The following is a 15,223-nucleotide window of genomic DNA, read 5'->3' as shown; positions in this document are numbered from 1 at the left end:
TATTTTATACAGTATGTGATGACAAATGTTGGGCACATAAATATTTTTATTGGCACTATTGTAATTGATTTTGCATGAAGAATAAGGCATTCTAATGACGTATACGCAAGCTTTGGTCCCTTAGAAGTCTGCTACCGAGCAGACGTGAGTTTGAGTGTACGTCCGTCAAAATCCACGGACAAAATAAAATTGATGAATCAAGACTCAACATGGGAAGTTGCGGATATGCGCATGCCATACGTACAAATTATGTGCGGACCCGAGCTTAGTGAATGAGGGCCATTACTTTTCCTCTGGGACAAGCTCATAGCTACAGTAAGCCTACATCCATAGCAGACTTATGTTGACTGTGCCAAAGGTTTTAGCCCGTTTTAGATCCCTATAACAGTTTAACAAATCAACTAGTTTCTAATGATCAACTGACATTTAACACCCGTAACTATTAAATATAAGATACAGAACTAAAAAGAGGTTTATGGGGACAGGCCAGAACTACTACAGAACTAGAAAGGGGCACTCCGTGGAGCGCATATCTCTGCCAGGAGCAAAACAATCAACGTGATTTCAAACACATCAACTATGCACAAATGATTAGTTATTAATCAGACAGCCTCCATCTGATAGGACTTTTCGGGGCACTCTTCCAACCTTTACAGTACTAATCACAGGAAGTATTTCAAAAACACTACAAATTTGACCTTCAAAGCATAAAATTTAAAACAAGTCTGCAAAATAATAACAGGCAGTCTTCCAACCTTTACAGTACTGTATATAATGAAACAAAGCATTTCCAAAACACAAATTTTACCTACAAAGCATAAAATTAGAATAATAACAGCATCGCACGCGGACGGTATGAGTGAATCAGCACCCGGTGGTCTTTATACCGCCATCAGCGATCTAACCGCCCTGGCCTCTTTGCACAAAGCGACTTGTGTAGTGGACAATGAGCCGCGGCTATTCAGACACTGAATGAACATTGTGCTGCCGTGCTGTGGTGGTGCATTGAGGTGCTGGTGGTCTTACCATTGAGGGGTCCAGGGCTCCGTCGGCAGAGGCGGACGTGGTCATGCCACTCTTCTGCCGGTCGATGCTGCGGCTACGCAGTGGTCCACGTGGCAGGTGCAGCGGGCTGGCGGTGGCTGAGCGAGGACACACGTGACACTCTGGTCAAGGACACAAGTCATCGCAGGGGCCAGGGGGAGCACAACCAACGGGAGTGGGGGAAGCAGCCAGATTGGGTCGGCGAAGCGGCAAGAAAGGCAGGGCAGAACGGAAGAATGGAGAGAGAGAGAGAGAGAGCAAGAGGAGAAAGAGAAAATGGCAGACAGAAAGACAATGGTAGAAAAGAGAGCAAGAGGATGGATGTTTTCGTAAGGGAATAAGAGCACAAAAAAAACAAAGCTACATGTTAGGTATGACTCTTACAGCAGCACACTGCTTGGTTTGTGAAGCTTATGGGTTGGGGCTGCAGGGATGAGAATAGATGTTTTCATATACAAAATAAGAATAGCCTGACAACTCTATGACCAAAGCCTCTGGACACAACGCTTAACATTCATCAACACAGATAACCAACAGACAACACTGGGCACGTACCACCACCATAGCAATAGGACACACACACACACACAAAAGACCCACCAACGACCCACCAAGCCTCAGCGGGACACAAACATGTTGCGCGCGCACACACACACACACACACACACGCGCATGCATAGATAAAACACCACAATATCCACAATATCCAAAACACAACGGTTCCACTAGCAACACTGAAAGCATGCTGAATGTTGTTGATACAGTTAGTTTTTGCTGTATTTTATGGTGATAATGTGCAAAAACCAAGGCCATCTCTTTAGAGCTGCAAATAAGACATCTGATATGGTTCTGGGATATGACTAATCCTATCGTTGCAAGGCAATGCTCTAGTAAGAAAAGAGAATTCCAAAAGCAAAACATGTGGGGAGATGGAAAACCCTATTATAAGTAAGGACGACAGTCTTGGCTAACCAATTTCCAGCGGCTAACGTAATGCTACTAACCTATAATGCGAACAACCGTTCATGCAAAATGAATGAAAACCAGAACTTCCTTGGAGGGAAGTCTGTAGTTAGCTAGTTGAGGAAGCACTGTTTGTCCAACAGTTTTGCTGTGTCAGATTGGGGGATTAGCAATGATAATCCTAAAGCCCAGAGATTTCTCCCTACAAGAGCCACATCACAAAATGTGGCCCGTAGTCCTGACCGTATACTGAGCAGCAATGAGGGCTGTGAAACACCCTACCACTGTTTCTCCTAATGCAGATGTGTCATGTTTCTACTGGGCTATATTTAGTGGCCAATCTATTGTGCCTAATGGGCTTATAATGGCTGGTCAATAAAAACTGCAGCTCTAAAAATCAACTGAGAACATCTCAACAGTTTCCATGAGAATGGATTGTTGTTTTCTTTATGGTTCCACCAGGCCATTGTGAATGTGAATCGAGCTATACACTCAAAAAACAAGACTGACCACCTTGGGTCATCGGATGTGAATGCAGGCCTATCAGTGTTTGCTTAACAGCAGCAGCTGTCCACATACTACAGATCATTTCCACCCCAGCATTAGGCAGGAAAGAAACGGCACACTTCAGCACAAACTGAGGCATGTATGCTAGCCGAGGGAGATACGAAAACGAGCATAAACGGCTTCAGAGCATATCAAACTATGCAAGTGCTGACCCAAAACCCTAGTTTGGGGATGGGTATGTCCTGTGTTTAGATTAGCACAAGTCCCAGTCAGGTTTGATATTCTCCATCTGTGGTAGTTCCTGAAGGACTGGCTCCCTGGTCTTGTTCCCACAATGCGTGTAACAAACACAACGCTCTGGCTGTCACATGACTGAGGTAACAGGTAAGCAGCTTACAGCAAATCTCAGTGTGGACACTGAGGCTACGCCAACATACTTCTACCAGTCAAGTCCCTCTCTGCCCAGCATAATAGTCTCAGACCGGAAGTGCATGTGAGCTCAACCTGACAGTGTGTGTGTGTGTGTGTGTGTGTGTGTGTGTGTGTGTGTGTGTGTGTGTGTGTGTGAGAGCGAGAGAGTGTGAGAGTGTACGATATGCCTTTGTGTGTGCGTGTCAATATTTACAGCAAGTGACTTTGCTAACTTGCTCACGTGAATGTGTTTAAATACGGAATACTTAGCATTCAAAACATCAGCAGCCTACGCAAGCAGCTTTCAATCACTGCAACTACAATACTACAACCACCGGTCGTACATTTCAACCACCACCAAAAGTGTCGACATTGAGGCCACAGTTAGCTTCACAGTGATTGGAGCAAAAGGCAGCTGCAGTGAGTGAGGGTCTGCGGTGGGAATTGAATGGGTGGGGGGGGGACGGGACGGTTGAGCTAGTGACTAGTGAGAGTCGATACTGACAGCTTGGCAGACTTGTCTTTCTAGCGATGGAATGAGGTTGGGTGGGGCGGGGTGCTCTGTCCTCTCTGAGGGGGTGGAGGGGGTCTCCTCTGTGGAGGTTACCTGGCTCGGCTCCTTCCGCTGACAGGGCGGCGGCGCTCTTGCTCCTAGCTAGTGAGGCCTGGGTGGGGGTGAGCAGGCGACTAATGACCCCTCCGTCCACGATGCCGGCCAGCGGCCTGCGAGCTACACGACGAAGAAACCACCCCACAGAAGAAAATAAAAAAAGTCCAAGAAGAAAGAGGAGGCAAGAGATGCGGGGAGATGGGGGGAAAATAACACAAAGAAGGGAGTTTGGGGGGAGTGAGTGGAGTGTGAAAGGTTCACCATGTGATTTAAACCAGCAGGAGAATCAACATAAAAGAACCAGAGGTTGCATCTGAATAGTCTCACATGGGTTCCTTCCTTTTCAATGTTTGCCCACATCTTTTCACATGTCATTATCACCCAAGGAAACGGATGAGAATAGGAAACTCGGCAAGGAAAGGAAGGCATGGAAGAATATTGAGACCCAGACCAAAAGACTGATTGTCCAGTAACTGAGGAGTGATCAAAGTGGAGAGAAAATGGGGTGAAATCGGTGGTTCCTTGATGCAGAAGGGGGAGGTGCGTGCTGACGGGCTAAAACGAACGAACCATTAGTGAGCTCCAAAGACAGGAGAAGAATGCTATGGAGCAGATGAGGAAAGAAACATAGCAAGGACTTCAAATTAAAATAGGCAAGTGTTCATGACCTGAGCAAGTGCTTTTAGCTTCCACTGGGAAAATCCTGAAATGTTATAGACTGTAGACAGTATAGTATAAGCCAGTGTAAACTGGATGCATTTGACACCAGCAGAAACAAAAGAGCACTTGCTTTCATGAGATGGAAGAAATAACCCCCCCCTTTGGATCCAGTTTTTGACTGTGCCCCCTCTCCCTTATAAAGTTGAAAACAAAAACAGAGGGGAAAATAAATTTAAAAAAACAGCAAAAAAAAGAAAGAAAAGAAAGTGTTATTGGGCTTATGTCGCTATAAGGCTCCCTCTCCTCTTGGGGCCCTGACAGAGAGGACTTCTGTTGCAGACAGATTTGTTTATTAGCTGTTAGCTTGAGAACTAGCCTGTGGTGCAGCACAAAGCACTGCTTTGGGCCCAGCCTTTGAGAACCAGGCTCATTAGTTGAAGCTAAAGTCATAGCTGTGATGAGAACGGTGAGTAAGAGATTGGGGCTTTCTAGTGTCAAGAAAGGATCATCGGAGGCAAACTTCTAGCTCTGTTTCAGAGGTGAAGACAGTTTCCTTGCATGGTTACATAGCGATCCTAAACATAACAGGACTACTTACAAAATACCAAATGTTAGGCACAGGACAGGAACAATGTTACCACACATCATGTGCACATACAGGATTGACTTGACTATTGACCATAGTCACACGGCGGCTATTTTGCTCTTACGGCACACCCGAGGGGTGGTGTGATGCAAGGGCAAAATGGTCACCATGTGAATATGATCAATGGGACAAACAAAAGCACTGGTTAATAGCATTAACAGTTTCAGCAGCATGGCACTGACAAACGCCGTGCTGGGGCACGAGACCAGCGACTCGCATCCAGCTCTACCGTCATCTGGCAGGGAGGAAACAACAAACACATTGTGAACAAATAAACAAAACATTGTGTTAGTGCGGGTGAACTGCACACAAAGGACCCAATTCTGGAGTGAGGCTTGGACGACCAACTAACTATTACGAGGTTAGAACGGCGTAGATGCAAGTGAAAAAACAAAAACACTTAACACAATTCTGGATTAAATCTGGCAGAAAAAGACCAAAGGAGAAGTTGAGCCACGCAAGGAATTAGTACAGCATTCCTGATTCTGCACAGACAGGAAGGAAACATTTGAAAAAGCTTAGGAGCTGGTTAGAAGAGGCGGTTTGGAGGCCAGTGATCAACAGATCTATGCACATGTAAAGAGAGAAAGAGAAAGATGCAAGTAGTGTTGGCCTGTTTGGACCGTTAAACCCAGTAGCACCGAAGGCCCTCAGCCGCACCGAAACACGAGAAAGATCCTGCAACCGCTTAATACAAGCACATTAAACAGAGCACATTCTGAATGTAGGGCAAGTGAGCGGATCTCATCAGACGAGATGCATGCTTGTTATTTACAAAGAGAGACCCGAGCGAGGCAGACAGGGAGCGCATTGAGCAAATACAATTATCCTGGACGGTTCATGCTAGCCACCTGGATCATCCGTCGTCCCCTTATCAGGTTTGCCGGGGGTCTGCGGCCTGCCCCCACCTACTCGTGTGAGGGAGGAGCTTCTCTTCTTCAGGGAGGGGCCTATGGACAGGAAAGTTGGGTTATAGCCAGTCGGGTACAGCGAGAGAACTGCACAGCCTCTCATGAGTACCCTTACAAACCTTGTGTATTTCATTTGGCTTCATTTCATTAAGTTACCAATCAATAGGCTGTGGCTAAGAGCAGCTCATGTCCAACTAGAAATAGATTGTGCCTAAATGTGTATGCTGGAGTCATGCAGATCCTCCCGATTACCAATTTGCAGCTGGATCAAAGCATCTACCACATCAATCTTTCTGTATCTTTGTCACAGCTGTCACTAAAGCTAGTTTAAACCACAGTTATTCTTAACGGGATGTTCCGTTTTTTGTATTTGATATTGCACATCCAAAGGTTCTGGTCAAATGGTTGCAACCGAATGGGGTGGTGGAGGGTACATGATGGTACAAGTCATATACCAACTTCTTTTTTCAGTGGGCATTGCTAGTGCTGTCACCATTATGACATTTTACTTGACGATTAATTGACGCTCAAACGATTTGTGTCGTTCGGTTGAACATTGGAACATTATGAATAAAAAATACATTTGTTTGGCTTTTAAGCTTCGTAAACAAAAGGTGTACAGGGCAGATATGACAAATAACGTACATAATTTAATAACATTATACTTTATATGAATAGTGGAAATAGCCGATCTACCAGCTCAAAACGTGCCACGATAAGCTTGTAGATTGGCTATTTCCACTATTTTTTTAAATGTTGGAAAATATGTAAAAATGTTTCAACATGGAAACAATAGGACGATTATGCAAAAAGATATTGCAATTATCTCAAATAATTGCGATTAGGCAATTATGTAATAATTGTGAGAGGCCAGGTCAAGGCATTGCGTATACTCAGCCTGCACAGCCTGCGTACATGTTTTAAAAATACATATTGATTCTTAACATTTGAAACTGTTTCATTAGGATGATATAAACACAGGGCCTTTAGGTTCTGTTTGTCATTTTAATCTCCATTTGGATGTTTCTTGGCTGGTGACTGATTTTTTTCAGTCAAGACATAGGCTATATCAGGCATACCTATATCAGGCATACCTGTAGTCTTTTATTCAAAATCTAAACATTTTATGCCCTCAAGTGTTGTGTTTTTCCCCCATGGTTTTGAATATTGACATTTTGTTGTCACATGAGAATAAATGCAAATGTGAATATAGTATATGTCAATAAAGTAATGATGTTTACGTGAGCAGTGGTTGAACTCTCACTGCTTGGTTCGTCATTAGCTGCGATGGCAAGTGCAAGTGACCATTGCAAACATTACTGGCTCATACAGTACTTAAGTTTTTTTTTTTTTGTAAACTATAACTTTAAGTCGGGCCTGCCAATATAATGTTTGGCAGCATTCAGAGTACATGTCACTGTTTCTGATAATGTCTTAGCACAGTGTGCTGCTTCATTACAGCATGGGGTCACCTTCAACTTTTGGGGCAAAATTAGAGTACGGTATACACACTTCTCCAAACACAGACAGACACTAAATAGGGACTACTGTTATTGAGAAATGTCGCCTGGAAGCTTGTTAGCATTTAGTAGCAATCATGCTAATGCAAACAAATGGGTACAGCTAGCCACAGTAGCCAGTAGTATCTAACAAAAAACAGACACTCGCTAGCTGACTAAATTTTTTTTTAAAAGCTCCCACTGGACATTTCTCAGTAACCATATTTTGGAGAAAAATCTAATATTTGACCAGAATCTTGGGATGTGCAATATCAAACCTCCAAAAACCAACCAACATACCAACCAAACGAACTACCCCGTTAAAGTTTACTGGCTCTCTGGCATGCGCTCTTCCCTGCTGAACACCACTGAGGTTACAGATATCCATGTACAGATATCTCTGTGTAATGAGAATATAGAGTGGGTTTTCTGCACCTGTCTGTTCCACCTTTTTGCCGTCCTCCTTATTGGGCTGAGAGCCATCTTTGTTGCTAGACAACCGGTTACAAGACGCACTCCTCCTCTTAATACCTGAGAGATGACGATGAGATGACGCATTGAAGTGACATGGTCTTGTTTTTTCTTAGAACTCAATGACACAGACCTGACGCTTTTACTGATGCAGTCACACACAGGCATGCACACGCACACACAAAATCAGAAAAGGGACCATGATCTAAATATATTGTTATCACAATCCCTCACCCCCACCCAGTGTGTGAATCTGTTTTCAGAACCCTGCAAGAGGAATGGAAGGAGGCAATGGAATATTATACACAGACAGGTTGAGATGTAGGGAGAAAAACTGCATTATCAGAGAAGAACCAGCGCTGGCCGACCTCTAGGACTTCAGTGAGGAAAAGGAAGCTGTGGAGAGTCGCGTTTCTGATTTATTGCTACTGCTACAGAAAAGGAAAAAAAACATGAACACTGCTTGTTCTTGTGAATCAAATCGGACACGACTAGACTGAAAAAGAATTAACATAAATGTTTTTTTTTTAAGATCAGTGCTGCACAGGTTTTGGTAAGTGTGTTTGTGTATGTGTGTGCGCACGTGTGCACGTGCAGTGGATGCAGAGGAATCAGGAGGAGATCATGCTGATTAATCATTGGCTGGGAGGACAGGAGTTTTACCGGTATGGGGGGGGGCTAAGAAGCTGGGCTTGTTCCAGGTGGTTAACCACTGGGCTGGTGCACCAGATCTCAACACAAAACCCAATCATGGATGCTTCTTACCTGATATCAGGCAAGACAAATAATGGCATCACATAAGGTGCCCGTAGAGCTGGGTGATAAATCAAGCTATCCACTACGACAGACACTATATATCTGAACAAGTGATGTGGAAAAAGGCAATCTGCAGATTATTGGAAACATTATTTTAAATTGTGTTAGCAATGTACAGTGAAACAATGAAACTAATTCAACAAACTCTCCAGCTCTACTGCTACCCTTTAGTCACAAGACTGATTCCAGAATATCAAAAACCACTGAGATATATTGTTGAACTGCACTACAGCGAAAACTGGACACTGTGTAATACAAATATCGATGCTTGGCCTGTAAACATTGTGCTAGTGCTTTCGGGTGACATCAGCCAGCTCTAGGGGTGCCTTCACTGCGGCGTAGAGCACAGTCTGGAAGAAACGCGGTCAGTGGGTTAGGAGGAGACGGTACGGAGGACGGATGAGATGGAGGGAGGGAGGGAGGAGGAGACTTACTTTTGTCGGGAGATTTGAGGAGAGCTGCGGAGGACGAGGAAAGGCGCTTGTTGATGCCAGTCTCAGCCAGCTGCTTCAGGTTCATGGTAGATGTGGAGCGTTTGTCCACTGGGGAGGGAGGGGAGAGGAGGAGGAGGAGAGACAGACAGGGGAAAGGAGGGGTTTACAAGGGAGCTTGGCCCAATGGGGGAAGGTAGTTAGTGGGGCAGAGGGTGGGAGGGATTTTTTTCACAAGGTCCTAACACCCTCCACAGTAGAATCCTCAGTATTAGATTTAACTGAGAGTGTAAACATTGTTACACTCCACGACAAAAGTGTCAAATTCATTTTGGGTCACATGCCTGATTGGGCAAAATTCTACTTCATGCGGGCCATACCAATTGTGCACACGCACGCTGCATACGTCCTTTTTTAAACTTCCCTCGTGCCACAGTCTCTGCTATAACTCACAATAATTCACTTGACAAATTTTGATTCTTATGAAAATTGTCAAGCAAGCATTACATTTAGGATCAATATCAACTTAAGGACACAAGAAAGTTGTGATGAGAAAATAAAATACGATGCTATTAGCATGTTTTGGTGTTCCACCCTTCCCAATAATAAAGCATTTTAAATCAAACATTTGCTGACACAAATGTAGAACTAAGGAACCAATATTCTAAATGTAGGCTACACAATCGCACCAAATCTTTTGAGCCTGAGATCAGCTGTCATACAGATACATGGGCTAATAAATGGTCATGAATAATTTTCTTCCATCCATCTCTCTTCTAGCGTATATCCAGAGTCGGGTCGTGGAGCTAACAATTACAGCAGAGAATCCCAGACTTCACTTTCCCGGGCCACATTAGCTACTTCTAACTGGGAGATCCAAGGCCAGTGTGGAGATATAATCCCCCCATCTGGTCCTTTGTCTTCTCCAGGGACATGCCCAGGAGGTATGATATTCTTCTCGCGGGGCGGATTGGACACCTTTGTGGGACGCATTTGGCCCATGGGCCACCAGTTTAGCTCCCATGCTCTAAGAGTTACATTACCACTGAGGATTCTATTGTGTATTGGTGAACAAGTTAACAGAAAAGCTAGCTAAAACAATGTAGCATGATGCACATGATGGTACACAAAACGGCTAGATGTGACCGGCTTGAGATCAACCCGATACTCTGCGACATCCATATTCAAAACCAGTACATCCAGGTGCCAAACCAAAGCCATTCCAGTGCCGTAGGCAGGCACACACAGAGGTTAGTAAGGACAGCTGGAAAATCCTGTACAATACTCAACTGAAACATTCCTTCCATTCCACAGATTAAACCCCCCCCTCCCCACAAGCACAGAGCCTTGACAACAAAAATTAGCACCACGTGAGACAAGGCAGTTCTGTGACACACTAGTTATCCTCAGCTGTATGGAGTGCATTTCCGTGACCCGGCACCCGTCACCTGGAAGTGCTCGAAAATTAGTGAGAGAGAAACCTGGGAGCCTAATGCCCCAAAACAGACAGAGAAAATGCAGGCATCAGACTTAACCACCTTCAACCTGGCATCCCTATTTTGGGCATGTCATTACAGGCGAAACCTTTTTTTTTTTCGTATGGTGATTTATAAAATAGGGCTTAAGTGGTTAAGCGTGCTTGTTAGCATGGTAACTGCCGGTTAGAATGCAAGCGAGCATCCGTGTAAGACAGCGCTGTGCCGCTACATGCTGCGTTGTGCTCCAAACCTGGAAGGTTAATTATCAACAACCACAACCTTGCTCTTTCCTTGGGGGCTTTTCTGGCGAAGCAGGGGAGATTACTATAGCTACTGTTGATGAGGCGTCAGAGTCTCCTGTAGGGGGGGGAGGAAAAAGAGCTCTCAGGTGACGAGCAGTAGAGCACAACAAAGAGATCAGTGCAGGCCATAACCTGTCCATCGTTGGGTTTCGTCTGGTCAACACTTCCAGGGTCGCCTGTCGCAGGGCAAACCAATTTAAAAACAGTGGTGAATTTGAAAACAACAAGCTATTAAAAGCACTGCCCAAAGTACAACCACAGTTTTCTTTTCACTATAAAACTTGTACAATATACTGTAAGACCAGTGGACACCCTTTCTAATTAGTGTTTCTAATTAACGACCTTTGTTCAAGTGAATAGAAATCTTAATGGTACAGTTACAATGACATTCTGGGCAATTGTGTGCTTCCAAGTTTGCAGAAAGGCCGTTTCCCGTTTCATAACACCAAACCCCTCTTACCCCCCCATACAGATCAGTTTTCTGAGATGAGTGAGTGAGGAAGCACTTGACTGCCCTGCACAGAGTTCTGACCTAAACCCTATCAAACACCTTTGGAATGAATTGGCACGTCAAATGCGAGCCAGGCCTAATCGCCCAACGTCACTGTCTGACCTCACTTATGCTCTTGTGGCTGAATGGAAGCAAATCACGTGCATTGATGACACTTCATGTTGTACGAATCACTGGAACAAAGGGCAATAATTAGAAAACGAATTAAAAAGGGTGTCAAATGACTTTTGGTCATATAGTGAACATCCCTAAAATGCGGATTATGAGAGGTTTGTTAAATGGCTGTGGGTCAGTACATTTTATTGGCAGTTTCTTACAGATCTGGGAGGTTTATGGCTCTCCGTTCAAAGCACTGCAACGTCCCGAGTAGTTGTGCTATAACTGGGAAGGAATGAGACGCTCCTTTACCTGTTCGTCCATCTGAGTCCGCGGACAGTCCTCCCCAGGACCACCGCTTCTGTCTCTGCTCCACCCGCTGGCTGCGCTCCAACGTGCGGCGCATCACTGCCTCATAGTGCTCCTGCAGCACAGCACAGCACAGCACAGAGAGAGAGAGAGAGAGAGAAACGCAAGTCATCCTATGCAAGTTGTTTAGCAAACTGCAAACCTGTCTGAACTAAATGGAACAAAACGCAACTGAAATCCATGAATGTGAATCACAATCACTGACAATCATGTGACTTTCCTATATATTAACCACATTAACCCTGGCATCCCTATTTTAGGCTATTCATTATAGGCAACATTTTGCACATTTCCCAACTAAAAATACAAGTTTTCAAAAATTGTAAAATTTTAAATGGCGAAACTAGCCGATCTAAAAGTTCACCCCGCATCATGATGCGATGCGTCGTGAGCTTGTACATCGTCTAATTTTCTTGCCCAACACAGTCGTATGACAAAGTATAAAATAGAGCTTAAAGGACAACTTCACCGTTTTTCAACCCATCTTCATATAATTGGTCATCACTAATGCTCATTATAAAATGGCACCATTTTTTCCCTACTCGTTCTGTGTCTCATAGGACGGCTGTGGACACTTCAGAAACCCGCCTACTAGTGACATCATCATTAGGCAGGTTTTTTTCCAAACAAGATTTCAACTTTTTTATTTACGGGAGAACAATAGCTTTCATTATAGCACTTTATAACTTTTAAGCCAGCAGTTTCTATTAGCTTGCATTTCCCATTGATGATGTCACTGGTAGGTGGTTTCTGAATTGTCCACAGCCCTCCTCTGAGACACAGAGTGAATAGACAAAAATTGTACCATATTATAATGAGCACTAGTGAGGACCAATTATTTGAATAAAACAGGACCTCAAGAGCAGTGGTTCCCAAACTGTTTAGTTTGAGACCCAAAAAAGAAATTTGATGTGTCCATGTGATCTAAGCTAGTGAAAACAGCTGATCTACACATCGCACACAACGCATCGTGACGTGTTGTGAGCTTTCACTACTTCTTAACACATTCACTGCCATTGACAGAGATCTCCGTCATTTAAAAAATCTCCTGGTTCACACAGAACCAGGAGATCCAAAGATGTACTGCTCCATTCACTTCCTGGTTAAAGTATTTCGGAAATATCTCGGCTCCTGTGTTTTACTAGGTATTTTTGGCGAAACATGCTATTTTCAACTGGGTACAAAAAGCGAACGGGAGGTCGTGATGCATTTTTTTTTCTTTCACAGAAGCACAGTGAAACCCTTCAGGGGATCGATCATACTGGAGATAAATATTCTGTGGTTCTTGAAAGATTAGTCAGAACGCTTAAAAATGATGGTAGAAGCTACAGCCGGTTTTAGAAAACCCCTGGCAGTGAATGTGCTAAACGTTTTCTTATTTATGTATTTTGTTGTCATTTTAAATTTATGAAATCATTTTGAAAAATGTTTGAATTTGTTTTTAATTCAATATTTGTTTAAATGTTTTTAATTCAAGAATTTTTTTTAAATGTCTTAGTATTTTTAGAAAATCTTTTGAAATAATCATAATTAAAAACAAAATGTAGGGAACCAAAAATAAAGGGGTATTTACTCACAACCCATAAAAATGTATCCGTGACCCACAAATGGACCCCGACCCATTGTTTGGGAAACAGTGCTTTAGAGCCCAGCCCAGACTAGGCTAGGCCAGGCCAGGCCACTTGTAGCTTGGCCTTGTGGCTCCTTGTGTGCCAGACGTACCTTCTCCTCTTCCTGTTTCAGTTTCCTCTTCTCCTCCACGGCAGAACGTCTCTGCTCCTCCTTCTTGCGCTGCTCCTCCACCTTCCGCTGTCGCTCCTCCATCTGTCGCTCTACTAGCAGCTTGGCCTTGCGCTCCCGTTCCAGGATCTGAGACTCTCGCAATGCTGACCGCGCGCATGTGCACACATGGTCACATTGTGTGTGTACGAACACAAAGAAAAACAGACCACAGGGACACTTATTAGACACATATTGTACTGTATTGTCTTGTGCAGCTAACTCACAGGCAGTGGTGGAAAAAGTACTCAATGTAGAAGTACTCTGTTACAAGTAAAAGTCCGGAATTCAAAATTGACTTGAGTAAAAGTACAAAAGAATTGGTATCAAAATGTACTTAAAGTACCAAAAGTAAAAGCACTTTTTTTGGGGGAAAATAACAGGCCGTTTATTTTTTCAAATAGCCTTGGTATAAAATAGGGCTAAAGTGGTTAGTGTATGTTTTATAATGTAATAATCTATATCTGCAAAGTAACTAGTAGCTTAAGTTTTCAAATGATTGTAGCGGAGTAAAAGTACAATATTTGCCTCTGAGATGTAGTGGAGTAAAAGTATTGAAAATTAGAAATACTCCAGTAAAGTAAAAAATACCTCAACATTTTACTTATGTACTTAGTTACTTTACACCACTGCTCACAAGACCTCATTGCCTAATTAAAACCAAAGAGCCCCAAGCATTGGTCCTCAAGCTATATCACTGCTTTACGGCAAACTGCATTCTCAGTAATTGCGCTATAATTGATGGGATGAGTCTCTGGGAGAAAAGGACTCATAAAAACCCACTCTTGGCTCAAAACAAAAGGGGGCCTTTAATGGGGGCATTTCCCTGAGGATGTTAGCTTAAACGAGGAAGATTAGAAGCCACATCATCGTTGTTTCCTTAGATGTGTTCATTTTATTTTCACTGGGAAGTGAGAGGAAGAATAGAGCCACTTATATAACACTAAATCGGCAAGTCATTCTTGTCTGTAGTACCTTCAGTACATGTTTAGTATTCTGGCATACCCCTTATGAACCTTTAAAGGAATACTTCACCCCACAAATGCACGTGTTTTAGAAGTACTGAACGTATACAACTGGATACACACACTTGCCCAGGCGCACTCCACGTTCGTATGCGAGACGGTTTTGGAAGTAATGAGCAAACAATTGTTTTGGGGTTATTGTTAAATTTTCTCCGTTTTTAGATTCTTCATTCACCATGTGAGAACATTTTAAATTCTCCATGAATTAAAATGTTCCCATTTTTGACAGGACATGTGGCTGTAGGTTCCTTATTCAGTGCGAGTGTGGTCAAGAGTTTTTTAAAAGACATTATTCTCTCACCTTGATGTTTGTCTGCCTCCTCCCGTCTTTCCTTCGCCACTCGGAGACGGTCGTCTATCCTAAGTGCGGCACCGTCGATGACTGCAAACGCACGCACACACACACACACAATCAAGACACCCACATTTACACTGACTGCCGTTGTCATAATCCGCACACCAAAGGACTCATGGATTGCGTGGATTACAATAGTGTGCCGTGTCATGCAGACCTGCAGAAGACATCTGATGGGCAGATGTGTGCATGTGACAAAGACATTAATGGGATTTGCGGCGCCGTTACAGTAATGAGAGGATGAGCGAGTGTAGAGTACAGTGAGTACACTACACGGTGTACAGTGAGCCACGCCGACAAGGTGCGACCGATCCACAAAGCGTTATGTAAAGGGTACAA

The 15,223-nt window shown here is 43.6% G+C and overlaps 1 protein-coding gene across 5 annotated transcripts in view; it reads right to left on the bottom strand.

Annotated features, from left to right (window-relative positions):
* Positions 1 to 15,223, bottom strand: part of map7d3 (MAP7 domain containing 3) — a 41,749-nt gene that overhangs the window by 17,160 nt on the left and 9,366 nt on the right. The window contains exons 3-11 of one of the 5 annotated variants that reach the window (XM_080416987.1): positions 14,831 to 14,911; positions 13,448 to 13,611; positions 11,669 to 11,780; positions 10,727 to 10,804; positions 8,973 to 9,080; positions 7,687 to 7,782; positions 5,693 to 5,791; positions 3,533 to 3,655; positions 1,027 to 1,166 (exon numbers count right to left, since the gene is read on the bottom strand). In XM_080416987.1, coding sequence (XP_080273113.1) covers positions 1,027 to 1,166; positions 3,533 to 3,655; positions 5,693 to 5,791; positions 7,687 to 7,782; positions 8,973 to 9,080; positions 10,727 to 10,804; positions 11,669 to 11,780; positions 13,448 to 13,611; positions 14,831 to 14,911 — 1,001 coding nt within the window. The remainder of the gene's footprint in view (positions 1 to 1,026; positions 1,167 to 3,532; positions 3,656 to 5,692; positions 5,792 to 7,686; positions 7,783 to 8,972; positions 9,081 to 10,726; positions 10,805 to 11,668; positions 11,781 to 13,447; positions 13,612 to 14,830; positions 14,912 to 15,223) is intronic. The other 4 variants (XM_080416988.1, XM_080416990.1, XM_080416991.1 and 1 more) reach the window with 4 other exon arrangements.

Source organism: Gymnoscopelus braueri (assembly GCF_963280865.1).
Source record: "Gymnoscopelus braueri genome assembly, chromosome: 20".
Taxonomy (NCBI): Eukaryota; Metazoa; Chordata; class Actinopteri; order Myctophiformes; family Myctophidae; genus Gymnoscopelus; species Gymnoscopelus braueri.
Note: the sequence above shows the minus strand (reverse complement) of the source record. Positions and strands in the feature narration are given on the sequence as shown.